The sequence below is a fragment of the Leucoraja erinacea genome, chromosome 5 (genome assembly GCF_028641065.1).
Source record: "Leucoraja erinacea ecotype New England chromosome 5, Leri_hhj_1, whole genome shotgun sequence".
Classification (NCBI taxonomy): domain Eukaryota; kingdom Metazoa; phylum Chordata; class Chondrichthyes; order Rajiformes; family Rajidae; genus Leucoraja; species Leucoraja erinaceus.
Window position 1 is genome coordinate 85,324,942 of NC_073381.1, and position 27,645 is coordinate 85,352,586.

At 45.6% G+C, this 27,645-nt stretch overlaps 1 protein-coding gene across 1 annotated transcript in view; it reads left to right on the plus strand.

Moving 5' to 3' along the window:
• The first annotated feature begins 15,212 nt into the window (after positions 1-15,212).
• The window catches only part of LOC129697513 (serine/threonine-protein kinase MRCK alpha-like), a 308,786-nt gene continuing 296,353 nt past the window's right edge, over positions 15,213-27,645 (plus strand). The window contains 1 exon segment of the mRNA XM_055636147.1: positions 15,213-16,092. Coding sequence (XP_055492122.1) covers positions 15,918-16,092 — 175 coding nt within the window. The 5' untranslated portion in view covers positions 15,213-15,917.

Consider the following 27,645-nt stretch of genomic DNA (forward strand, 5'->3'; position numbering starts at 1 on the left):
GCTATCTAAATGCCCCATTATTACCTCTTTAATAATTGACTCTTTAGAGCATCTTTCCCACCACCGAAGACAGTCCAACTGGTCTGTAATTCCCTATTTTCTCTCTCACTCCTTTCTTGAAAAATGGGATAACATTATCAATCCACAGGAATTGATCCTGAATCTATTGAACATTGGAAAATGATCACCAACGCATCCGCTATTTCTAGAGCCACCTCCCTGAGGACTCTGGGCTGCAGACTATCAGGCCCAGGGGATTTATCATCCTTCAATCCCATTAGCCTACCCAATACTATTTCTCGCCTAATGAAAATGTCTTTCAGTTCCTTTACCCCCTTAGACCCTCTGTCCTCCAGTACATCTGGGAGATTGTCCACCAGATTGACACCGTTGTGCAGGCGAGCGTGGCCAATGAGATAAGGGATGGAAAGCTGCGCTTTTTATTTATTGCCAGGGCTAGTGTCGAGTTATTGGCTTAAAACACTATTATTCTGAAATGGAGGGCAAGGAAAATTACTGAAGTTACTGAGACTACAGTGCGTTGTGACAGCATTAGTAAGAAAGGCCTCTGACAGTATCAAAAATATTATACACCAAGCCTGTATGAAGCTTTTCAAAAAGGGGGGTGCATGGCAGGATTACAAAAATTTTATGTGAAACAAGTGCACGCAGCGCATATCACAAGCGCGAAGCTCAAAGACTCTTGTGGCCGGGGTCTGGGGTTTTAGATGCTCTCTGGTACATTCTGAGCCTTATTTTGGAGCATTTTTGCACCAAGTTTATGACCAATATTTCAGAAATAATTTTGGTTGAGTCAAGAATAATGAGTGGAATGGGATGATTTGGGTCATTGTTGTATACATTTTTTTAAATCAAGAATTGAAGCTGTCATTGTTTTAATAATCAAGTTGGACTGTAAAATGTTATGTAAAACATTGTAAAGGAGCATGCAAACACTGCAAATAAAATACTGTCCATTTTTTCAGTAAATAAAACCTTTTTTTAGAAAATGTTTTGTGTGTTGATTTGATTGCCTGTTACTGTTCGACTGTGTTAGTGTGTACACATTAGAATGTGATGCAAAATGAAAGTCGCAAATTATGGAATTCATATTTTCAGTATTGTTAAAGAAAAATAAAGCAGTTCCAATTGTTTGATATTATTCATATGGAGGAGAAAATATAATTGCTCTAAAACCTACCTTAACTTTGCAATCTCACTAAAGATAATCCCCCTTTCCCTCTCCCCCTCCTAGAGTAGACACGAGGCATCGAGGTGATTGTGTGGAGTGCAAATGGAGATCTGAACCCGCCCGGGCCCACTGCGCACGCGCGGAGAGACAGCGACATTTTGCGTCGCTACTGCGTCACCGGCTTCCCCCAACTGCGCAAGCGGGATGGTGGCAATTTTTTCCCCAAAACTTCCAGCGGGCCGGAACCAGAATTTCGGATAATTTCCGTCAAAGTGGAAACGCTGATAGCGCTCCAATTTTTTTGTTTCTCTGGATTTATTTTACTCTGGGAAAAAAACAGCTTGGCCGGAGGCTCCCTAGATTTTGAGGCCCTAAGCTTAAGCTTGTCAAGCTTAAACGTAAATCCGGCCCTGCTGGTCAACCCTTCTTCTCCCCCTCTCCCATTTGGGCAGAAGATGCACAAGGTTGAAAGTGCACACCACCAGGCTCAAGAACCGCTTCTTCTCTGTTATCAGGCTTCTGAATGGTCTTTCCGCAAGCTAGGCTACTGTCTAATTCACAGTCGAACACAATACCATGTTTAACTAATCTCTGCCTGTATATGATCCATATCCAAACATCCACCTGTCTTGGCGTGGGAAAAGCAGAAAAGGCAATTAAGTTGGATAATTATTTGTGTCTACATGGCGTGCCTGTTCTCGCTCAGGACAAGTATGTTACTGGGTGTGTGAATTGCAGTGGATGTGGAGGTGAAGTTGATGGTGCATCTGTTATCCCGGTTTCTTCTTGGTGAAAGAGGTTGCAACAAGCTCAGAATTGCCTGGATGGGGAACGGACGGCTTCAGTGGGTGGTGTAGACTGACCATAGAACAATATAGCACAGGAACCGATCCTTGCCAAACAGGTTATCAAGACAAAATAGCAAGCAAGGTTTTCATTGTACCTGTACTTGACCGTGGTCGAGCAGATGACAGTAAACATGACCTGACCTGACTGAGCCTTGTCCACACCCTCTGGATCTTCCCAACTCCTGATGTGGCGGTCAGGCCATCTCATTCATCCCTTTATTGCAAAAACAGACCTATCTTTACTTTGGCTCAGATACTTCCTGTATCTGATCCTGGTAAGCGACACGCCTAGAAGACTTTGTACAGTTTCTCGGGCTCCATATCAGTTAAGGAGGAGATAAACATAAGAGTCATGCAGCATAGAAACATGCGTCACAACACAACTCTTCCATGCTGTGCAAGGGGTCTACCTGAGCTAGTCTCATTTACTTGTGCTTTGCCTTTTTTTCCCTCTATCCACATACCTGTCCAAGTGTCTTTTAAATACTGTTTATAGTACCTGCCTCTACTACCTCATCTGGCAGCTAGTTCCATATACCCACCTATGTGAAAACCTGCCCTTCAGGTTCCTAGTAAATCTTTCCCCTCTCACCTTAACCTATGTCCTCTGGTTCTTCATTCCCCTACCCTGGGTAAAAAGCATCTGTGTATTCACCCTATTTATTCCCCTCATGATTTTATACATCTCTCTATGATTATCCCTCAGCCTCCTGCGCTCCAAGGAATAAAGTCCTCGCCTGCCCAACCTTACCTTACAACTCTGGCCCTCGAGTCCTGGCACCATCCTTGTAAATCTTCTCTGCACTCTTTTCAGCTTATCCTCTTCCCAGCTTATTATCTTTCATGTGCAGTCTTTCCTTTAACTGGAAAACACACAAACAAAAGATTTTCATTGTACCCTGGTTCATGTTACGATAATATAATAAACTGCTTAATGACATCCTCCCTATACTGAAAACAATTCTCCCAGTGTGGCCTCACCAACATCTTGTACAACTGTAACATAACATCCCAACATCGATACTCAATACTCTGACTGATGAAGGCCAATGCATTGAAAGTCTTCTTGACCACCCTATCTAGCTATGACACTATTTTCAGAGAATTACCAGTACACACCTGCACTCCTAGATCCCTTTGCTCTACAACACTCCCCAGTGCCCTGCTTTTCACTGTGAAGGTTCTGCCTTAGTTTGACTTCCCAAAATGAAACACCTCATACTTATCTGCATTAAACCCCATTAGCCATTACTCAGCCCACTTGCCCAGCTGATCAAGATCCTGCTGTAATTTTTGATAACCATCTTTGCTATCTACAATACCATCTACTTCAGTCACCTGGAAACTTACTAATCATGCCTTCTACATTCTCATCCAAGTCATTGATAAGCACTAAACAGCAATGGCCCCAGCACTGATCCCTGAGGCACACACTACGTCACAGGACGGTATAGATAGGTATATTTTTGCCCTGAAGGTCATTTTGAGCTCCCTTCTCGAACTGCACTGTCCTTCTGATGAAAGCTTATGGGGACGGAGTTCCAGGAATTAGGCCCAGCGAAGGTGAAGGAATGGTGATGTATTGCATGTTGGACGACGACAGAAGCCAACTGCAAGCTATACGTTGTCTGACACATGAGCGAATGAACCATGTTGTGTTGGCGTGGGACTTTGTGGTATTTCCTTGCACATACTGCCCTTGTCCATGATGGTGCATTTGGGAAGTGCTGTCGGAGTGGCCTGGGTGAGTAATGCATATTAACACCAAAGGCCTGGACAGTGTGGCTGTGGAGAGAGAGAGGATAGAGTGGCACGAGAATGTGGTTAGCAGGAAGAGATAGATCAGCCATGATTGAATGGCGGAGGCTAGATGGGCCGAATGGCCTAATTTTTCTCCTATCACATAACTTCATGACATGTGTACTCCAAGTGCAGACAGGTATGTAGAAGGAAAGGTTTAGACAGTGATAGAGTTGCTGCCTTATCGCTCCAGAGAGCCGGGTTTGATCCTGACTACGGGTGCTGTCTGTATGGAGTTTGTGCGTTCTCCCTGAGATCATGTGGGCTTTCTCCGGGTGCTCCAGTTTCCTCCCATATTCCAAAGACATGCAGGTTAGTAAGTTAATTGGCTTATGTGAATTGTCCCCAGTGTGTAGCTTGGAACTAGTAAATGCATGAATGAATGATACTTTATTATCACATGTGACATTATCACAGTGAGATTCTTTATTTTGCATATACATCACCGCATAAAGGGCACCGACAAAGTTACAAAGTATTCTGGGGCGATTGCTGGTCAATGAGGACCCGGTGGGCCAAAGGGCCTGTTACCATGCTGTATCTCTAAACTGAACTAAACTACTTTGGATAAATGCCAGCTAATCCTATGTGTAGGGAACTGCTGGGGGTAACCTGACCTATCTTGGCCATACAAAACATAATCCCTCAGTAACATACATTCTCTGAACCGCTGCCAATGTGTGTGGTTATTGTGGAGTGAACCGTCCCTACAGGTTCCTCCAGGTTTACCGTGCAATTCACACAAAGGCACCAGAGTTAGATGCCTACCCTCTTGGCCTCCTCTACCATTTTAAGTCGCCATGACAACTCTCTTCCCTAATCCCCTATCCAATCCCTGCCGTTTTACCTTTGTTCCTTTGATCCACTGATTAGTTCTGCCTGCTACTTGGCAAGGCCGTCCTCCCACATACAGTACATCAGTCAGAGGGGCTGGTGTGCCCAGCCGAGAAGGGGCAATGTTGACACATTCTTGAGATTGATTAACAAAACTGCAGATGTTGCAAATAGTCAGGCAGCATCTGTGGAGAGAGAAACAGTTAATTGGACAGCTTGCGCACCATATAAACCCAGCGGTATGAGTATTGATTTCTCTAAATTCAAGTAACCCTTGCATCCACTCTCCCTCTGTCCGTCCCATCCCCCCCCCACCCCCCACCACCCCCACCCTGGTTGTCATACTGTTGAATTTCATTGTCTGTATAACACATGATCACCTACCCCACAGCCTGCAATGGACTGTTTCCTTGATAGTGTTATTTTTTAAGAATGGTCTCGACCCGAAATGTCACCTCTTCCATTTCTGCAGAGATGCTGCCTGACCCGCTGAGTGACTCCAGCTTTTTATGTCTATCTTCGGTTTAAACCAGCATCTGCGGTTCCTTCCTACACAAAACAGTTAATGGTCCAGGTCTAAACCTTCTGACAGAACTTCTGAATTCCTCCTTTAAAGTATTATGTAATCAAACAGGATTAAGTTACAGTATAACCATATAACAATTACAGCACGGAAACAGGCCATCTCGGCCCTACAAGTCCGTACCGAACAAATTTTTTTCCCCCTTAGTCCCACCTGCCTGCACTCATACCATAACCCTCCATTCCCTTCTCATCCATATGCCTATCCAATTTATTTTTAAATGATACCAATGAACCTGCCTCCACCACTTCCACTGGAAGCTCATTCCACACCGCTACCACTCTCTGAGTAAAGAAGTTCCCCCTCATATTACCCCTAAACTTCTGTCCCTTAATTCTGAAGTCATGTCCTCTTGTTTGAATCTTCCCTATTCTCAAAGGGAAAAGCTTGTCCACATCAACTCTGTCTATCCCTCTCTCATCATTTTAAAGACCTCTATCAGGTCCCCCCTTAACCTTCTGCGCTCCAGAGAATAAAGACCTAACATTCAACCTATCTCTGTAACTTAGTTGTTGAAACCCAGGCAACATTCCAGTATGATCACAGAATAAACAAAGAGAGAATAATGAAGGCACAAGAGGGTTTTAACTTCAGTTCGAGGTCTGAGACTAGTATCCCAAATGAAAGGCAGTTACAAAACGGGACAAAATGGGCTAAAATGGCCTGACAAGACAGATAAAGGGTACAATGTGTTGGAGTAACTCAGCGCATCAGGCGGCATTTCTAGAGAACATGCATAAGAGATGTTTTGGTTCTCGACCTGAAACATCACCTATCCATGTTGTCCAGAGATGCTGCCTGACCTACTGAGTTACTCCAGCACTTTATGTCATTTTAATGTATTAACCAGCATCGGCAGTTCCTTGTTTCTACAGATAGAGGGTATGTAAGTATATTAGGAGTGGTAGACATGTGAAGAAATATTTAATAAAGCAGAGATTTGATCGGTATATTCTGGTGAAGGATGCATTCTCAGACTCTACTATACTCCAAGCACACTCACAGCTGTGCAGCCAAATTCTGCCCTAACCCCATCTGCAAGTTTGCGGATGACACCACTGTGGTGGGCTGACTCTCCAACAATGAGGAGATGGAGTACAGGAAGGAGATAGAGAGCTTAGTAACAAGGTGTCAAGACAAAACCTCTCTCTCAATGTCAGCAAGATGAAGGAGCCTCATTATTGACTTTGTTGACAGAGAACATGCCCCAATCAGCATTAATGGAGGTGGTTAAAAGAAGATATGTGGGCAAATCTATAAAAGGTGCCTGGAACACACCGTGGTGGTGGTGGAGGCGGATACAAGAGTGCCATTTAAGAGGCTTTGAATAGGCAGATGTTTATGCAGAGAATGGAGGGATATGGATTAAGTGCAGGCAGAGGAGTTTAGTTTAACTTGGCATCATGTTCGGCATGGACATTTTGGGTTAAAGGGCCTGTTCCTGCTCTGATATGTTGTATGTTATTTGTAAGAGCTTCAATTTCCAAGGTGTAATTATCACCCATAATTTGTTTTGGTCCAACCACCTTGTAGCAAGGTTGGCCAAGAAACCACACCGACACCTCTACTTCCTCAGCAGACTAAGGACATTTGGCATATCTCCAACAACTCTTACCAACTTCCACAGATGCCCCATATCTTGTTGCATCACAGCTTAGTTTGGGAACAGCTCTGCCCAAGACTACATAAAATTGCAGAGTGTTGTGGATGTAGCCCAGTCCATCACACAGACCAGACTCCCCACCATTGACTCCATCGACACTTCATGCTGCCTCGGGAAAACTTTCGTCATAATCACTTTTTCACCCGTGTCATTCCCTCTTCTCCCCTCTCATGACTCTTTAAAGATCTTGGTGTTGGCATGGTCAGGAGAGCGGTTAGTTAAAGTATCACATAATTTGAAGATGTTACTTTGAAATTGGAGTCTCTGGAAATTCAAATCTGCTCTCCTTACTTTGGGAAGGATGTGACAGGGGCAGAGAGGATTTACTGGTGAATGCACAGAGCCTTTTGCCCAGAGCAAGGGAATCAAAAACAAGAGGACATGTGTTTAAGGTAAGAGGGACAAGATTTAATACAAAACTGAGTGGCAACTTTTTCACTGGGTTTATGGAACGAGCTGCCAGAGGAGGTCATTGACGCAGATACTATAACAGAATTAAAAAAACACGGCCAGGTACACGGATAGGAAAGGCTTAGAGGGTTATGTGTCAAATACGGGCAAATGGGACTTGCTTAGATGGGTCATCTTTGCAGCCTGGATGAGTTGGGCCGAAGGACCTATTTCCATACTGTATGATTCTATGATTATAGGGTATGTTGAACAACGAGAAAGATACAGAACGCAGAATATTGTTCACAGCATTGTAGTGCATCAGTTCAATAAACAAAGCCTAATGTCAGCAAAGGGGTAGAGGTGAATCAGTGCCCTAGCATATGGAAGGACCATTCAGAAGAGAGGGGAAGAAGCTGTTCCTGAATCTGGTGTTGCACCCTTACAAGCTTCTGTACCTTCCGCTTGATAGGAGTTGGGAGAAGGAGGAATGGCCAGGGTGGGACAAGTCTTTAATTATGTTGGAAAAGAAGACAGAGTGCTGGAGTAGCACAATGGGTCAGGCAGCATCTGATTATGTTGGCTGCTTTCCTGAGGCAACGTAAAGTGCAGATGGAGTCAATGGTAGGAAGTATGGTCTGTGTGGTGGACTGGGCTACATCTACAATTCTCTGCAATTTTTTTTACGGTCTTGGGCAAAGCTGTGATGCAACCCGATGGTATGCCTGCTATGGTGCATCTGTAGAAGATGTGATGAGGTTCAAATGTCGGGCTGTTCAAGGGATATTGGGAAAAAGCAGGTACGAGGTACTGATTTTGATCATATCATATTGAATGGCGGTGCAGGCTTGAAGGGCCAAATGGCCAACTCCTGCACCTATTTTCTATGTCTCTATGTTCCATGCACAAACCTCTGGGTATACGTGTGACTGAAGCTCCCCCTTGTGGACACTGCAGGAAGCACATTGCCAAGCTCGGTAGATGTTGGGAATCGCACATAACTCTGGGTGTGCTTGCTATCATCTATCCCACAGCCAACAATGAACCATTGTAGACTCCACATTTCCTTGATTATTGTTGCTTTCTGCTTATTTTTCATTAATTTGTCCGAAGTACTATCTATATTTCTCGTTCCCCTTTCCCCTATCTCTCAGTCTGAAGAAGAGTCTCGACCCGAAACGTCACCTATTCCTTTTCTCCAGAGACGCTGCCTGACCCCATGAGTTACTCCAGCTTTGTGTGTCTGTCTGGGTGTGCTCAGTGGGGCAGAGGCACCTGTACACCTGTAGAGGGAAACGGGACTCATGCATAACCCTGGTGTCACGTTTTGTTGTCCAGCAGCCCAGCCAGATCTGGTGTGCAATCATTCACCTTATGCCTTCTCCATGGATGCTCCCCGCCGCGCTGAGTGTTTTTAGCTGGGGAGTAAGATGCTCCCCCTTACTTCCCAGCTGTAATGTCGGCGCTCTGCAGACTCAGGGGTCTGCTGTCTGTGTCTGGTGTACTGAGATCTGCCAGACCCACTGTGTACTCCAAGCTGGCCTTGAGGGTGAGCAATAAATGCTAGCCTTGGATAAGTAAGTGAAAAAGTACAGCACTGGAACAGGCCGTTCGGCCCACAATGTCTGTGCCAAATATGATGCCAAAATAAACAAATTTCCTCTGCCTGTCCCTCCATTCCCTACACATCCTTGTGTTTACCTAAAAACCTCTTAAAAGCCATGATCGTATCTGACTCCACCACCTTCCTTAGCAGCACGTTCCAGGCACCCTCCACTCTCTGTGTCAAAAACTTGCCCTGCTCATTGCCTTTAAATTTTGCCCCTCTCACCATAAAGCTGTGCCCTCTTTGACAATTCCACCCTGGGAAAAAGGTTCTGACTGTTTACGCTATCATAATTTTATATATCTCTATCAGTTTCTGCCCTTGGTACCCGGATGGGATGCCAAAGCCAAGAAGTGGAAGCCAAAATACTGAAAGTACATCACGCCGAAAAGCCAAGATACCAAAAGTACATCACGCCGAAAGGACATGAAGCCGAAAGTGCATCATGCCAAAAGAATACGAACCCGAACGGACACCACGCCGCAAAGACAAGAAGCAGAGCGGACATGACGTCGAAAAGCCGCCGAACAGACATGACGTCTCCGGAGATGAGATTGGTCAGTCATCGACAAAGGTCAGCGATTGGTCCAGCCACCTGCGTCCATCACATCATTGGTCGGGGGGAGACGGGAGGGTGGGGGGGTGCTTGAGCTTGCGTTTGTAAAATGGTGGCTTTTCAACGTCATGTTCGTTCCCCGTCAGATTTTAAGCCAAAATAAAACTGATGCCGAATGCACATGAAGCTGAAATGATAAATAGGTATGAAACACTGAAACACTGAAGCACTTTAAAAAATCTATATTTGCTACAAGAATTGTTGTACCTAGTTACATTTTGAAATAGTTAAATTGTTGTACCTTCAGGATAATCTCCAGGAACGGGATTGGTCCGACACCTTGTCATTCATTGACAAACGTTAGCGATTGATCCAGACACCCGAGGCATCCGTAACATCAATGCCTCTGTGGCAATCGCATCACTTGGAGTCACTGCCACCATTTTACAAATGCAATCGGCGACTACAGAGGCCTCAATAGGCCCGACTATGGGTGAACTGGGGAGGGGACTGGACTTTTGCTGCCTTCCCCCACAGTGGGAACCTCTGTGGGGGAATGTTTTTATGTTTATTGTTAAATCCTTTGATGTTGTTATTTGTGTGCTGCAATGGCAAGTCAAATTTCACCACACCAATTGGTGTATGTGATAATAAATGTCCTTTGTCCTTTGTCTCACTAAGGGCTCCGACCTATTGAAAAAATTCTAATTGGCTGCGTATTCCCCTTGCAGTCTACTGGTATACCAGCAGATGTCAGTGAATTACATCGATCAGACACAAAGTGCTGGAGTAACTCAGCGGGTCAGGCAGCATCTCTGGAGAATACGGATAGGCGACGTTCTGGGTCGCGACCCTTCTTCTTTGGAAGAAAGTGTGAGTTAAGGAAATAAGGATAGAAGCATGAAATGTGAAGCCAGAGGAAGAGACGGATGTGGAAGGGTGGGGGTGGGGGAGTGGGATGAAAGGAAAAAGGAGAATGGGTGCGCATCAAGGTGGGTTACTGAGAAAAGAGGAGGAGATAATGGAAAATTGTATGTATGGGAATAATTGTATGTAATTTAGTTACCTAAAATGAGAGAATTCCACGTTAATATCGCTGGGTTGTATGCTACTGAAGAATAGTAAACTAACCCTTTCAGCAACGTTCTCACTCACTGTCCTAATGCCCCTGGCAAAACTCACCACATCTCAGGCCTCCCGTCTACCCCCCTCAAAAATCTGGATTCTGCCAAATTCAGATCCCCTCCACTCGGGTCTCCTTCCTTATGCATTATGAATGTTTGTAGTCTCGGGTCCACTATCCACAATGGATAGGCCAGTTCATTGGCTATATTTAAGAGGTAGTTAGATGTGGCCCTTGTGGCTAAGGGGTCAGAGGGTATGGAGAGAAGGCAGGTACGGGATACTGAGTTGGATGATCAGCCATGATCATACTGAATGGCGGTGCAGGCTCGAAGGGCCGAATGGCCTACTCCTGCACCTAATTTCTATGTTTCTATGTTTCTATCCATGGGGAGCGAGGTCCCAGGTTTCTGCTGATCTTTGAGCAATAAAAGTTCCCGACTGCACACGACTGAGCTTTAAGAGTCAACAAAGTGTCGGCAATGGGACAATGAAATTCTTACTTGCTGCAGCTTTACAGGCCTATTAACGCAATAACACACAAATAAATGTACAACAATGATCAGTTATATTGTGGCGGCGCCTACTGGCGCACGCAGGTATCGAACCCGTCGTTCGGAAGCCGCGGTCACGTGACTCGGGAGGGGCTGCTTGTTTTCGCGTGGTTTTGCTTTTGCGCGTTAGTTCAGTGCTGACCACCGTGAGAGCCTGCAAACTAAGTGATTTTCTGAATAAAAATTTGTTTGAAAACTCAGTTGTCGTTCTTGCGACTGCCAAATTGGTGACCTCGACCTGTCTAGCTGTCGTTAGACAAGTAGTTCATGCAGGAAGACTACATTCCCGCAGAATCGGCTGGCACGCGGCAGGGCTCACCGGGTTTCAAATTGTCATCGTTTTCTCCCGACCAACCTCAGGCGTGGTTCGCCCACGTTGAGGCACAGTTTTACCTCCATCGTATCATAGCAGACGATACCATGTACTTCCATGTGGTGGGAGCTTTGCCACAAGACTGTGCCTCGAGGCTGTTGCCCTACATCGGGGACCCGCCGACCATCGCCAAATACGAAGGGCTGAAGGCCCTGCTGCTCCACACTCCAGGTCTCAGTCGCAGAGACAGAACGGCGAAGATACTACACATGGACAGTGTCGGCGATCGGCGGCCATCCACCATCATGGTGAAGATGTTAGCCCTGATGGATGGGTACCACCCATGTCTGCTCTTCGAACAGGCGTCCCTGGAGCAGATGCCTGATGAAGTCCAACTGATGCTCACCGGAGCTGATTTCAGCGACCCCCAGCACCTCGCGGAGAGAGCTGACAAATTGTGGGCCCACAGACAGCGGGACGTTAGTGCCTTCACCCGCTCCCCTGTCACGGCACGGGTGCAACTGAGACAACATCGGGAGGAAGAAGAAGCCCAGCCCAGCGCCGAAGAAACATGGCCGTTTCCAGTGGCCTACAGCCGACGTCGTTGGTGCTACTACCATCAGCGCTACGGACCCGAAGCCCGAAGATGCCGGAGCCCCTGCTCGTGTCAGGGAAATGCCTCGGCCGATCGACCATAGAAGCGAACACGATCGGCCCAAACCAACGCCTCTATGTCCGTGATCGCCATTCAGGCCACCGTTTCCTAGTGGACTCCGGTGCCAAAGCCAGTATCCTGCCTCCGAGCGCCTGAGATACACGCGTCGGTAAGGTAGGACCCATCCTCTCGGCTGTCGAGATCCCAGAGATGTGCAGAGTTGGTGGGTTAGTTTGCTGCTGTAAATTGCCCGCAGAGTGTGGGAACAGGTAGAACCTGGGGGAAGTTGACGAGAATGTGGGGAGAATAGATTCCAGGAAAATTAGTCAGGGGGCAGTCTATGCCTGCTCACAGGTCAATTTGTCATGGATTGAGCTGTTAGCAGTCAAAGGCTTGATGGGCCAAATAGCCTTTTTCTGTGTCATAAGGAAATGTATAGGGGATAAGTGAAGGGAGAAATGGAGATCCAGAGCAACATTTAAAAGAGACATTTGGACAGGTACATGGATATGGTGTGGGAGATTGCAACCTTCACGTGGTCCGCTCTGTTTTGACGAATGCAATCAGCCTGGTGTGCACAATCAAGTAAAATCAAAAAACAACTTTAAGCTGTGCACACCATACGCAAGAAGAAGTACATGGATATGAAAGGTCTTGAGGGATATGGACCAAGCGTAGGCAGGTGGGACTAGTGTAGATGGGCATTATTGGTTGGCATAGACAAGTTGGGCCGAAGGGCTTGGATCAGTGATGTATGACTCTATGACTTGTCCATTAAAGGGCTACGTCTTCACAACTCTCAAGCCCCTGGGAGAGTGTATTAGAGCCTCAATTGCATTACCAGCACCTAGTGTTGCTGCCAATGTTCAGAATATTTCATGAAGTCAACTGTGAGGAAGGTGAAGGAAGATTAAAGTTTAACAACAGCCATAAAAGGTTATTCGATAAAGAAAGATGTGCAATTATGATACGTAATTCTGTGAAGCATTCCATACTTGCTTTAATTCATTGGAGCGCAGGATACTTGACGGATGATCTTAAAGAGGTGTATCAAATCATGAAGGGAATAGATAGGGTGAATATACAATCTTTTACCCAGAGTATGGAAGCCAAGAAAGATTTAATAGGAACCTGAGGGGCAATATGTTTTTACACAGTGGATGTATGGGACGAGCTGCCAGAGGAGGTAGTTGAGGCAGGTACAATAACAACCTTTAAATGACATTTGGACAGGTACGTGGAAAGGAAAGGTTTAGAGGAATATGGTCCAAACGCAGGAAAATTGGATTAGCGTAGATGATCGGTCGGCATGGACAAGTTGGGCCAAAGGGTTTGTTTCTGTGTTATATAACTATGACTCTAAGAATAAAATGGCTGTTTTTTTCTAAACAACCTCTTTAACTCCAATCCCAAAGACACAATTAATTACTAAGCCAGGAGAACAGACACAAGGAACTGCAGATGCTGGTTTACAAAAACAACCCCACAAAGTGCTGGAGTAACAGCGCGTCAGACAGCATGGACAGGTTACGTTCACGAGTTGACAATGTGTTGGGCAGAGCGAAGATTTAGGTTTATTATTGTCATGTTTACCAAGGTACAGCGTAAGCTGTATTTTGCATGTTATCCAAGTGACGAATATAAAACTCAGCATTATTGTGCATCCGCTCCAGAGACTGGCGTAGAAATATGCTCTGCATTGAAAGGTTTCGCGTCTCAAGGTGACACCAGCTGGCTAAAACCGGAACGTTAGCAAAATAAATAACAGCAGAAGGCGGCAATTCTCCACTTGCCGGGCGCTGACCATTACTTATTGCTTTGCAATGCTAATTTAAAGCAGTCCTGTGGAGCATGTTCTCCAGGGATGCAGCCTGACCAGCACTCCGTGTCCCCACTGGTGTCATCACGTCCATTTATTACATGTCCCTTAATATATTGCTGACTGCGTGCGATACTTGCAAAAATACCAGTGCAAATGCCCTTGAGTGAAAGGGAGCGGGCCGGGGCGGCGATAATGGCTCATTGATTCATGCTTTTCATTCTCAATTTCAATCCAGCGCTGCAGCGTAGCAACAGCCGCCGTCGCTGTTTAGTGCTCCGCGCCCGGTCTCGCTGGTCCTCCAGCATCCCGTCAGCTGCCCACATCTAAAAACATGCCAATCTCTATTCAAACTACCGCCCTCTTTTGCAGGAAAACACCCACAGGGGGCTTCCCAAATGGAAAGATGTAGTTGACGTAACCCCGCCTCTCGACTCTAAAATGCCCCGAAGAGGAAACAAGTCCAGTGTCCTTCTGATTAATGTTACTGATTGCATGCCTCAGGGGAGAGGGAAACGAGATATAGGCGGTGATATAGAGACACAGAACACATAAATGAAAGATTTGCAAAAAGGTAACGACGATCGATGAAACGATCCATTGTTAGCTGTAGGCTATGTGAAAAGGTTCTGCATTTCCTTGTCAATGTCTGCTGTAATCTGTTGTCTTCACAACTTACCCTTCCATATCTCTGACTCTCAGTCTGAAGAGGGGTCTTGACCCGAACTATCACCAGAGATGCTGCCTGTCCCGCGGAATTACTCCAGCCTTTTGTGTCTATTTTCAGTGTAAACCATGGCCTTTGAGGGTAAACAATGCCAAATGATTGGCAATAAGGTGAAAGGGACAATATGGAACCCGAGGGGCAACTTTTTCACTGGGTATATGGAACGAGCTGCCAGAGGAGGTAGTTGAGGCAGGTACTATAACAACATTTACCAGATATTTGGACAGGTACATAGATGGGAATGGGTTTTATGGATCTGGGCCGAATGGAACGAAGGCGAAGGTTTACGGAACAAAGTGCCAGAGGAGGTCGTTGAGTTCTTCCGACACAAGAGTGAATATCCCAGTTTCTTCCGACACACGTGTCCACTCAGTACCTCATCCCCGCCAGAGGTCGTGTCCCGGGCGGTCCTCCCAACTCCCAACCCGCGGTCCTCCCAATCCCAACTCCCACCCGTGTTCCTCCCAATCCCAACCAACCCCCCAACCCGCGGTCCTCCAGCATCCCGGCGTGCTGTGGGCCGCGCTGCCCCTCCCCCCCCGCCCGCTGTCCGTCCGTCAGTCTTGGTCCGTCCGCAGGGAGCGGCCGCCATGTTGGAGCCGACCGGCGGGCGGGCAGGCAGGACGGAGCGGGGAGTGGGCGGTGGAGCATCTCGTCTAAGAGGCAGTCGGCTTCAGTCCTTTTAAAATCTCTCCCCACCCAAACACACACACACCCGTGCAAAGGGGAGCAGTGCCGCCAGTGCTTAATTGTTAACAGCTTCAACCAAAGAGGGAGAAGAAAAAATAGGAAGAAGAGGGGAGGGGAAGGGAAGTGGACGATCATACCCGGAGCAAACAATAACAAGCCGGGCAGATGTCGCCGTGTGTGTGCGGGCCATGGTGGCGGGGAGGGGGATGCTGAAGCTCGCTGTCTCTGGAAGGGTTGAATGAGATTGAGCGGCGGCGGAGGAGGCTGCAGCAGGTCACCCGAGTCCGGGGCGAGTGGCCGAGGCCGGAGCCGGGCTGTGAACACGCCGGCTGGGCTACTGGCCGGGCCCTGCGGATGTCTTCACCGGCGGCGATGCTGGCTCCCAGCGGGACAGTGGCTGCCTGGAAATAGTGGAGGCGCCGGCCGGTTAGAAATCAAGGAGTAACCGAGCTGCGGACTCTCCTCCCCACATCCCCATCCCCTCCGGAGCAGGGCTGAGGAGACGGCCCGACCGTCCCCCCCTGTACCCCGGGCGCTGGAGGCGGCGAGCAGCCGGCCGGCCAAGATGTCGGCCGAGGTGCGTCTGAAGAGGCTGGAGAAGCTGCTGCTGGACGGGCCGCGAAGGAGCGGCCTGGCCGTTAGCCTGGAGACCCTGCTCGACATCATCGTCTGCCTGTACGACGAGTGTGCCAACTCGCCGCTCAGGAGGGAGAAGAACATCTCCGACTTCTTGGAGTGGGGTGAGTCCCGGAGACGATGCCTCAGCCTACTTGCCGTTCCGTCCCGGTTAGCAGCTGGAGATGAACCCCCTGTGACATCTGACAGCATGGATCAGGGTCACGGGGTCATTGTGAGGGTCTGCGATGGCGAGAAGTACGGAAACAGACTCAACTCATCCATGTCGACCAACTTGCCCCAGCTAAGCTAGTCCCGTTTGGCCCAGATCTCTCCTGTCTAAATGTATTTTCTATGTTGATATGGTACCTGCCTCGACTACCTCCGAGTAGCTCATTCCATTTGCCTGCGTTTGGCCCATATACCTCCTATCCATGTACCTGTCCAAATGGCAGCTTGTTCCATTTGCCCATGATCCCTAAAAACCTTTCCTATCCATGTACCTGTCCAAATGTAAATGTTATTATAGTACCTGCCTCGACTACCTCCTCTTGGCAGCTCGTTCCATATACCTACCACAGTCTGAGTGAAAAAGTTGCCCCTCAGGTTTCTATTAAATCTTTTCCCTTTCACCTTAAACCTATGATCCGGCAAAGGCCATGAGTCTGGGTCTGGGATCCAAGGGAATCCGTGTGTTACGAAGGAAATTGGACAAGGTTGAGGATCTGTTGTGATATTGAACAGTGGAGCAGGTGGTGTGGGTTCACTTCTTGCTTTATGCTTAAGTTGTGGTGGGGGGGGGGGGGGGGGGGGGGGGGGGGGGGGGGGGTTTATTTTCATACTTGGCTAAATTGTGTCTGCTATCCCCCCCCCCCCCCCCCCCCCCCCCCCCCCCCAATGCAACAAAGAGGAAATGTTGTTTAATTATTTTCTAGCCTTGTGTATAGGATTATGAACTTGCCTTTTTTGTATGACATTAAGATTGGCTTTGGAGTGTTGCCATCATCCTTATATAGGTCCACTTAATATGACAACACCGCTTAATAGTTCGCTCTGACAGCTGGAGCTGTGTTTCAGAATGAAACAATTCTACGATTCCTCTAACATGACAAGGGATTTGGTTAGGAATGTTGCAGATAAAATGTGCAGTGAATATGTTCATGTCATACTTTGTCATAATATCCTCAGTGTTTTATTATTGTTATGCTGTGAAACCTTGGAAACAATTGAGCAAAAATGGGTCTGGTGCCTTGATGAATTTATAGCACTAATAAAATTTCAATGCAAGCTGTACTGTTTGTGATGATCAGATTTTATTTTAGATTAACTTCTACATGTGCTATGACAAAATTAATATCTAAATTAGCTTGATGCATTTATGATAGTTCTGGTTGGAAAAGAAAATCATCTCTCATTGAAGATTGACTATATATTCAGGATAATTAATTCTTCATCTTGTACAATCTTTAATGTAAAATCATGTGATTGAAGTCAAATTTCAATTCTAATCTTATGATAATATTAGTTAGTCTCTGTCAGTCGTGAAGTGCAGTGACAGAAGATCAAATGTCCCTTCACTTGTCATATCTCCCTCCCCAGGATCAGTGGCAAATGTATTTGAAACTAGGTTTCATCACGGTGTTCACGTGGCATTAATTAATATACTCCCTTTGTGGTTGGATATTTCAGTTTTTTTTTTAAACTGCATTTCAGCTTCTCTGCAAAGCTTTTATATCATTGCAGTCAACACTTAATACAGATTAACAGTGGGTGCTCGAGAAGCAATTATAACATATTTACCACTGGATATACAGTCCTATGAATGTGTGATGCTCAAGTAGTCAGATCATTTTAAGTGTTTTTACTGAGGAATTCAATCACTATTACAGGTGATATTTTCAGATGAACAAAACTGCAGATGTGTTCTCAGTAATCACTTTCTATGCATCCTTTCATGGACAGTATCCACGTAAATATGTAGTGAAGTGCCTTTTCTAGAGAAAATAGAGATGAGTAATTTTACAAGGGATTTAAACACTTCATGTACAGTGTAAACATTGAGGTGTACCTTTGCTGTCCATATTATTGAAATAAATGTTCTGTCAAATCTTAGGGAATTGATGCCAAAGATGGCAGCTAGCTCTTCTTTTAAAGTCTTTGCTGCTAAAGTTAGTAATGTGCCTGCCAGTGGTATTTTAGCCTCTTGAATGTGGGAGAGGATGTACATTGCAAGTGGTGGGGTGATAGGATCTCTTGTCAGTGGGAATTTGCTGATCGGCCTATCAAACACCAGCTAAGCCATAATTATAGGATAGATAAAATAATTTTTCTTGTGTCCAGATGTGCTGTGTTGCAAATTATATGGTATTTTTATATTTTAAGTAAGACAAAAGTGTTTTTATTTCATGTGTATTGCAGATGGGAGGCAATGTGGTGTTTCTGCTGCCCTTTATTCAGTTGTTTGCCCCTCCTGGAACACACCCATGTTATATACGGGGCATTTAAGATTTTTGACATCAGAATTATGAGTTAGCAGGATTGAGTATTACCGCAGTGATTGTTAAAAATTTGCTGATTGAGAATAATCACAAATATACCAAGTCGTATGGCCTGACACCCTACTGGAATCAACATACCGTTCTAATTTGTTTTCAATGTTCAAAACTGTTTGTTAAATTCCATACTCTGTTTCTCACATTATTTATATTTGGAAGAGTTTTTTCAAAAAACAAATCTAATTTTGTTTTCTTTTTGTGAGGGTAATTTCTAAAGCGTTTTTGCGAGTTATGGAAATAGGTTGCTGGCTGCTTTTCATCTGTACCCATAGTCTGCAGTTAATGATTCTATGGGGAGAGAGGACAGTGGTTAGAACTGTGGTTTTAACTGGTGTAGCAAGTTCCTTTGAAATTCTATCTAAAGTCTGGAAATTTGTCCGATTCGTGTCTTTATAACAGTTTCCTGTTTTAGTAAATTAGCTATAGTTGATGTTTTAAGTTCTGTTTTTCGTTGGGCTGGTTGATTTATGGTCTGAGAGATGCTTAAATTTGATATGATGTCACTGAAAAACTCTGAGAATTTCCTGCCTGGAGCTAGTGGCATTTTCCTGCAGTTTCCAACTTCCATTGTTTTCCATGGAAGGTGCGTCAGCTGTGCTCAACACAAAAGCTGCAGTGTGTAACAAGGAAATGATGTGGGAGTTTGCTTTGAATATTTTAATATTTCAACTTCAAAATGTAGTTTATTTCTGCTGTCTGGTAGATTGGATTTATGAGAATTTTTATTTGGTAAATCTGGGTGAAAGCTTCAGAATGAATGCTTTTGTATTTACTTTGTACTATTCATGCGCAAGAATGTTCCACAGTGCTTTACAGCCAGTATAATACTTTTAAATTGCTGTCACATTTATTTCACATGAGGGAAAAACCCTAAGCACGTGATTTAACTGAAATACTGTAGATTTCTTTTCACACGATGTTGCTGATAAATGGTATTTTTAATTTGCATGATAGCCTGAGCGTCTTCCCCAATGTACACTCTATGGGGGATGAAGTAATGTAATTCAGAGTTGTGAATGCAGCCCAGTCCATCACACAAACCACCTCCCCCTCCCATCAACTCTATCTATACTTCACACCAAAGATCTCAGAGCTCTGCTCTAAGATCTTTGCTTCACACTGCCTTGGGAAAGCAGCCAAGGACCACTCACCCCCTCTGTTTACTCTGCCCCCCCCCCCCCTCTCTCTCGTCAGGCAGAAGATGCAAAAACATGTATCACCACATCCAGGAACAGCTTCCTTCCTGCTGTTATCAGTCTCATGAACAGACCTCTATGTGTAGGAAGGAACTGCAAATGCTTGTTTACACTGCAGATAGACACAAAAATGCTGGAGTAACTCAACGGATCAGGCAGCAGAGATGATCAGAATAGATGACGTTTCAATTTCAGACTCGTATACTAGGGACAAATTTCCTAATCTTGCAGCCCTTGTATGTTTAGAACCTCTACAATTGCTCTGTAGCTGCCACACTATATTCTGCCCTTTTCCCCCCCCTCTTCTGCACTACCTGATGTACTCGTATATGGTATGATTTTCCTGGATAACGTGCAAAACAACGCTTTTCCATTGAATCTTGATAAACATGATAATAATAAACCAATACCAAAAAGCTGAAAGCAAACTTTGGTGTCGTGTTTTCTGTTATTTCAGTATTGAAATGTTATTTATTATGTATGCTCTAGAATGCTGCCCTTTGCATAAACATGTTGGCTAGTTTGATTCTAGCTTTGCTGATATTGTTAATGAAACTTCTGGTTGATGTTTAAATACACTGAAACCATGGAGATTTATGGCAAATGAAGACGCCATTCAATCCAGTGTGTTCATGTCGTATGGTAGTTCTCGGAGGTTGCTGACTATGAATTCCTCGGTGTGTCTCTATTGCTGCTGTGATTATATATCCTATTCTTCATCCTATTCTGGTATTTCAACAAATGCATGTAATTTTAAGTAGCTGTTGAACATTGTTATATTCCAAAATCCTGAGCCATATTGATATAGAATTATCAATCAAGTCAGAATAAAATGAAGTTGTGTCCCTCAGCCATTTCTTTTTGTTTAAACCATACAGTTCATCTACCCTTCCCTTATAATAGATTAAAGCCATCTGAGAATGTTTTTGTTCGAGCCTTTCTTTTAAGAACAATTACTTTAGAAATAATTTCTTAGCTCTGTAAGCGATCTTTCTACAACAAACAAACTGTACTTAGCAGCAGCAGAAGTGAATGTTTTTGGTGGTGGTGCTTGAAGGATAATTCCTGGTCAGGGCACTGGGTGAAGTTCCCTATGTTGAAATAGTATCAAAGCTTCTTTCATGTCTATATGAACAGGCAAAACTGATTTCAGTTTAGGATCTAATGGTTTCCACTCTTGACGATGCAGCACTAATTTAGTACTGTACTTGATCGCTTTGTTTGATTGTGCACTTACATTACGAAGAGGTTCCGAGACAACTTTTTTGACTTGGTTGAGAAGTAGCTCACTTGTGACCACTGATTTAAGCTTGCACCATCTTCTGATGTCTTATAATAATGAAACATCAGCAGAAGACCAATTTATCAGCATTTGAGGGATGAACCTCTCATGAAATTTTATAGGAGCATTTCAAAGACTCCATAACGTGATTTGTTTTAGGAAAATATTGTACATTAAATGGAGGTATGTGAGTGGAATATTTCTCTGGTGATTGGTAATTTCATATGGTTGTAATGTGATTGTGAACTCCTTTAATTAGTTGTGTTAAATTGCTAAATTTTATAAATGTGGAGATCAATTCACGGATACTGCTCTCACCATCGAAGACATGTATAGGAGGCATTGCCTCAAAAAGATAGCAGGCATCATCAAAGACCCACACCACCCTGGCCATGCACTCATTTTACTCCCACTATCGGAAAGAATGTGTAGGAGTCTGAAAACTATGACCTCCAGGCTCAAGAGCAGATTTATCCCAACAACCATTAGGCTCTTGAACTACAAAACACGAACTAACCTATTAACTGTATTGATTGCACTAAGGACTTTGGGCTTTTTTGCACTAACATTGGGGTTTTGGATTTATTGACATATTTTGTTTATTATGTTATCTATGAGTTGTGTGTTTATAGGACTGTTGCAGGTAAGAATTTCATTGTTTAATTATTGAGACCTGGCAATTTAAACACTCTTGAATTGGAAAAATGTGAGATTGTGAAGGTAGATTGATGCATCATGTGAGACTTAAAGGTTATTTGCTACTAAAAGATAGCTGTGCACGTTTTTACTGCCATTGACATGTTGACAAGTGATGCATTACTAATATTAATTTTTTCATGAAATGTGCATTTGTCTTTTGAGAAAATGTTTGTGTTCCACTTAAGTGGTGGTCAGTCTATTTTAAATAGTAACGTGGCATTTGTTCCTGTTGGTTCCAGACCCTGAAAGCAACAACTTTTAGGCACACTCCTCTGCCTGATTTATCAATACGACATAACATTTGCTACTGGGGATTCCTTTTAAACTCCTCACATTTTGTTAGTCATGTCACTGCATCTAAGTTCAGCAGGTCCGATTATCTTCTTAAAAACTGTGCATGCTGTCCAAATTGCCTATCCTGGTGAATCTCCTGTTCACTATCCAGCGCTATCACCTCTTTCCTATAGTGTGGTGTCCAGAACGATATGCATCACTCCAGCTGAGGTCTGACCAACATTTTATAAAGCTGGAGCATAATATGCCCAATCTTGTATTCAGTGACAAATGAAGGCAAGTATCCCATATGCATGGCCAAATCGTATCACCTCATTTATCAGGATCAAACTCCATCTGCCATTCCTCAGCCCATTTTATTAACACAATATCAACCTGCAGTCTATGGCTATTCCTCAAAATATCAACAACTGAACGAGGTGAAATATTTATTTGAGAATGAACACGAAATCCAGGAGTTAATAAATTATAAACCTTATTCCTTCTTGAATCAAAAGTATTGTTACAGTCTGAGGGGGGAAGAAGAGAGATGTAATGTCATGCTTATAAAGAACAGATGGTGAATGGAAAGAATACAGTCATCTACATATGTCCTGGCACCCAGCTTTATCTCCCCACCTCTACTCACCATCAATTGATGTCTGTTGTTGGATTTCATTAGCCTTGAAAAATCCTCTTACTATGGAGATGGTGAACTGCTGACACTTTTGAAGACCTGCCATGATTGGAGTCCCCAAGTTAAAGGTTGGGTGGGTTGTTTGAACCTGAGTGTCAGCACTGTTACAGACTTCTTGCCAAAGATGCTTCCAACATTTTCTGTTTTTATTTTAGATTTGCAGTATCAGTAGTTTTTTTTTAATTTTCACTTGCAGTTGGAAACATTTTACCATGTCATGTTTCAATGTGTATTGTGTTTTTTAAAACCGATCCCTATTCTTCCTATGGTTGGAGACATATAACAACTCAAAATAGTTTTGTCATTAAATATTTGCTATTGCTCGCTAGTTTTCTTTGGAAGTTGATCAGTTGTGAATGTGTACTCATGGGAAATGCATTCAGATAGGCTTGAGAGATAATTTATTTCTAAGGTGATGCTTTATCAGTGGGATTGCGACTTCCTCTGGGGTTGGGTGAAAGGGCTAAAGTGGGAAATACAAAGCTGTTAAGTAATTCTGAAATTAGGAACTGTATTAGGAGTGTTTTATATCAAGTGATACTTCTGTGGAATGGTTTATGCTGTAAAAGTACTGCTTTAGGCAAGGTCAAATTAGAGGAAATACATGGATTTGAAACCAGTTGAAATCAGAGTTTCGAGTGGATGCTGATAAACATGAATGTGAACAGATAAAATCTGGAGCTATATATTAAAAAAATTAACACAATCAGCTATGTTACTGATATGGAGAGTATTGCCGTGAAGAATTAGGAGAGTCTGTTTTCAGCATTTCTGATACTTATTTTTCAGGGAAAGCATATTTACTGCAGGGAACAACTGCTGAAAATTTCACAACTCGTCAACTAATCTAGCAGCAAATTAATCCTAATAATTTGATAGATGTTAGACTGCAGTATCACCTTATGATTTCAACAATCTGAAACGCATTTGATTTGCTTAAAGCTGGGATGTTTGCTGTGTGGAATTTTGATGGAGTTATGGTTAGATTTTACATTTCTGGTATGTTTCTCATGGAAAACAAATGTGATCAGGTGTATTTCTAAACCTTCGCTCTAACATTTTCTTGATAAGTTGCCATAGTGAGTTACTGAGGTTGTTCTTTCTGTTCCTCTCCTTTCATGTGGAATTCCTTGACATTCCCTTTCTCATTATTCCCCCCCCCCCCGATGTCAAAGTCAAAGCCCCCGGCTGGTGATAGCGGTTGTCCCGCGGCCATTAAAGCCACGCCGGGTGATGCAAGGTCGCACACCGGGTCTTGATGTTAGAGCCCCCGGCGTGCGCTCGCAGAGTCCCGCGGCCATTCCAAGCCGCGCGGGGCAGTGCTGTAAGGCCCCGCTCCAGGAGCTCTTCAACCCCGCAACTCGGGCGGGAGAAGTCGCCGTTGCGGGAGCCCTGAAAAGCGGTCTCCCTCCAGGGACCCGCGGGCTCCCGGTGCCGCCGTCCGCCAGACCCGCAGTTGCAGCCTCCGAATCTCCGGAGGTCGGGCTGCAGCAGCGCTCCACCACCGCTCCACCCGCTCTGGACTCGGCCAGCTCCGCGACGGTGAGGTGAGTAGTCGGCACCAGAGCCCCCGGTCTTCCTGTTGGAGGCCGCTCCACGTTGCAGCCCCAACGACAATGGAGACCCGACAAAGAAAAGGTCGGGTCTCCCGTGCAGGGAGAGATTTAAAAGTTACCCCCTCCCTCCCACCCACCCCCACCCCCCCACACACATACCCCAACAAAAAACAACGACAAAGGAAATGTGAATACAAGATTTCTGAAACTATTCCAAATGTGAATGCAAGATTTCTGAAATGTGGTGGGTATATGGAAGGAACTGCCAGAGGAAGCAGTTGAGGCAGGTACAATAACATTTAAAAGACACTAGACCAAGTGCAGACTGGGTCTGCTCCCCCAATGGTGTGATTCCCCCAACCCAATATTCCACCATGCACCCGTCTCCTCCAACGGAACTGAAGCCGTTCCCAAATGTAAGATTCCAGCACTCCCCTACCTCCCTCAGCAGTGGATTTAAAAAAAAACTCCAATTGCACCTCCCCTGCCTGCTGCAGCAGTGAAAAGTTCAGAGTGTTCCCGTCTTGCAACTTTGTTTTGAAGTGTGTTGGAAGCTGAGAGGAAGGAGCAGCGAATCGAAAGGCAGAAAGGCGGACGGACGGCAGGCGGCAGCCACAGACTTTTATATAATAGATTAACAACATTTGGTCAGGTACATGGATAGGAAAGATTGACTGATATTGGCCAAATTAGAGCAACTAGAATTTACATAGATGAAGCATTTTGGGCTTCAAATTAGGCCAAAGGTCCTCTCCATGCTATATGACCAGCTGATGCCTTTCAAAACTTAAATTGTAATTTTAAACTAATTTTGTATTGAATTAATGTAGATTCGTCTTTTTGCAGTTGCCTTTGTTTTTCTTTTGTTTTGGTTTTTTTCCGTGTACTTGTCAAATAATACATTTATTAAGTAATTGACAATTGATTTATGATTTTTTTTAAATGTATGAGATTTAGAAGCTATTTGCAAGATTCATATTTACTGCTCATCTCCATTTTACTACCCCAAATGCTTTGAGTTTTAAGTGCTTATTCTTAAAGTCTCCCACAGTGCTATTGGTGAATACATTCTGGGATTTAAGACCTTGCAATTATAAATTTAATATGTAATATATTTGTTTTATATATAATATTCTCTGCTGTGCGATTTGGAGGGGAATTTGCAGCAGGTGGTGTTATTTTGAACCTTGCTGCCCTGTCCTTGGTGGTAGAAGTTGTGGATAACAGCTGCTGTTGGAGTAGGTGAGCAACTTGAATACATTTTGTTTAGGAAGGAACTGCAGATGCTGGAAAATTGAAGGTAGACAAAAATGCTGGAGAAACTCAGCGGGTGAGGCAGCATTTATGGAACGAAGGAATTAGGCAACGTTTCGGGTCGAAACCCTTCGTCAGTCTGAGACACTTAACTCGTCCCTCCAGAGCTGAGGGTTCGCTCTGCCTGTGGCTTGCCACCAGGTGCCGCCACAAGGCCCCCCAGAACCAGAGGCACCGAAACGAACAGGACGCCGAGTGAGGCGGCCAGATCGCGTAAATATGTCCCCACGCACAGGGGACCTGCCCGGTCCAGAAGAATTCGAGGGAACCGGGGACGGCGGATGCCCGCGACGGGGACGTTGAGCCACCTGTACTACTAGGTGGCATGTCCAAATGAGCCGGCTTTAATCGAGCCACGGACACAGTTTCTAGTCGGCCCCCCCCATGTCCAAAAAAAATGCTGTGGGCCTGTGCTGCAGCACCCGAAAGGGACCTTCATAAAGGCGCTGCAAGGGCGACCTGTGGCCGTCGCGGCGCAGAAAGAAGTACGGACAATCCACCAGCACCAGTGGCACATGGAAAGGGGCCACCCCATGACGAGACGTCAGGACGGGAGACAGGGCGCCGACCCTCTCCCGCAAGCGCACCACCACAGATGATGGTGGTTTCCGGGACCCATCGGCGGCCGGGACAAACTCCCCGGGGACGGTGAGCGGAACACCATAAACTAATAAACTAATAAACCATAAACTAATTCCGCTGAAGACGATGACAAATCCGCCTTCGGGGCAGTCTGAATGCCCAACAGGACCCATGGCAACTCGTCCATCCACTCGGGGCCCGTGAGGCGAGTCTTCAGGGCGGCCTTCAGATGGCGGTGGAAGCGCTCCACCAACACATTCGACTGGGGTGGGTACAGTGCGTACCCACCCCAGTCGAATGGTGGAGCTGCATCCCCAGCAGGCGGGCCATTGCGGACCACAGTTCAGAAGTGAACTGGGCACCCCGGTCGGAAGTGATGTCCAGTGGAAACCCGAAGCGGGCACTCCAAGTTGTCACGAGCGTACGTATGGGCGGAAGAGTCCATGAGCGGGATGGTCTCCGGCCACCGCGTAAAACGGTCCACCACCGTCAGCAGGTGCGAAACACCCCGGGATGGAGGCAGCGGTCCCACAATGTGCACGTGGTCAAACCGCTGGCATGGCACTGCAAAACCTTCAACTGTTGGCCGGACGTGTCGATGTACCTTCCACGTTTGGCTAGGAATGCATGCCCGGGCCCAGCGACCGACTTGCTTCCACAGCCCATGCCATATAAACCTTGCGGCCACCATGGCAGAGGTGGCCTGGATAAACGGTTGGGCCAGCCCATGGATTACATCAAAAATGCGATGGCACCAGGCTGCCGGACACGCTGGCCTGTGGACACGTTGCACAGGATGCAAGGCGCACCTGAGGGACCCAATGGCACATCCTCAAGCACCAAACCAGAGATCACGGTGCGGTACACCAGCATCTCCTCGTCCGCCAGCTGCACCGCAGCCAAGGCGGAGTAGTGTATTCCGGGGGCCAGGTTGAGAACTGCTACAATCGCCGGGCAGGACAAGGCGTCCCAACCAGGTTACATTTACTGGCGATGTGTTGAATGTCGGTGGTGAATTTCCTCGAGGCCCCTACTGTGGAAGGCTGCGGGAACTGGCGAATTGCCTCAACCCTGTCCGGTAGAGGCGCTGCTCCGTGCCGCGTCACCCGGTGGCCCAGAAAGTCGATGGCCGGAGGCTGAACTGGCTTTTGCTAGGGTTCACTCCGTGACCTGCGACTCCCACACCGAGGCACTTAACTCCTCCCTCCAGAGCTGAGGGTTCGCTCTGCCCGTGGCTTGCCACTGGGTGCTGCCGCGCAGACATAAATATATTGGAAAACATTGAGGATTTATCATGGGGGGGGGGGGGCTGGGGGGAGGGAGCAAATTTGAGGATTTGGTGAGAGTGGCTGGGATGTCAAAAGTTGATCGTGCTCACGATGTTTGAGGAGCACCATTTTAGTTGCATTGCACAAAGGGCACGTTCCACTTGTAAGAGCAAGCAGGGGAAATTAAAACTCCATGAGGTATTTTAATATCATTGGCGACCTGTGCTGTGAGAGCTGTTATGTTTCAACATACTTT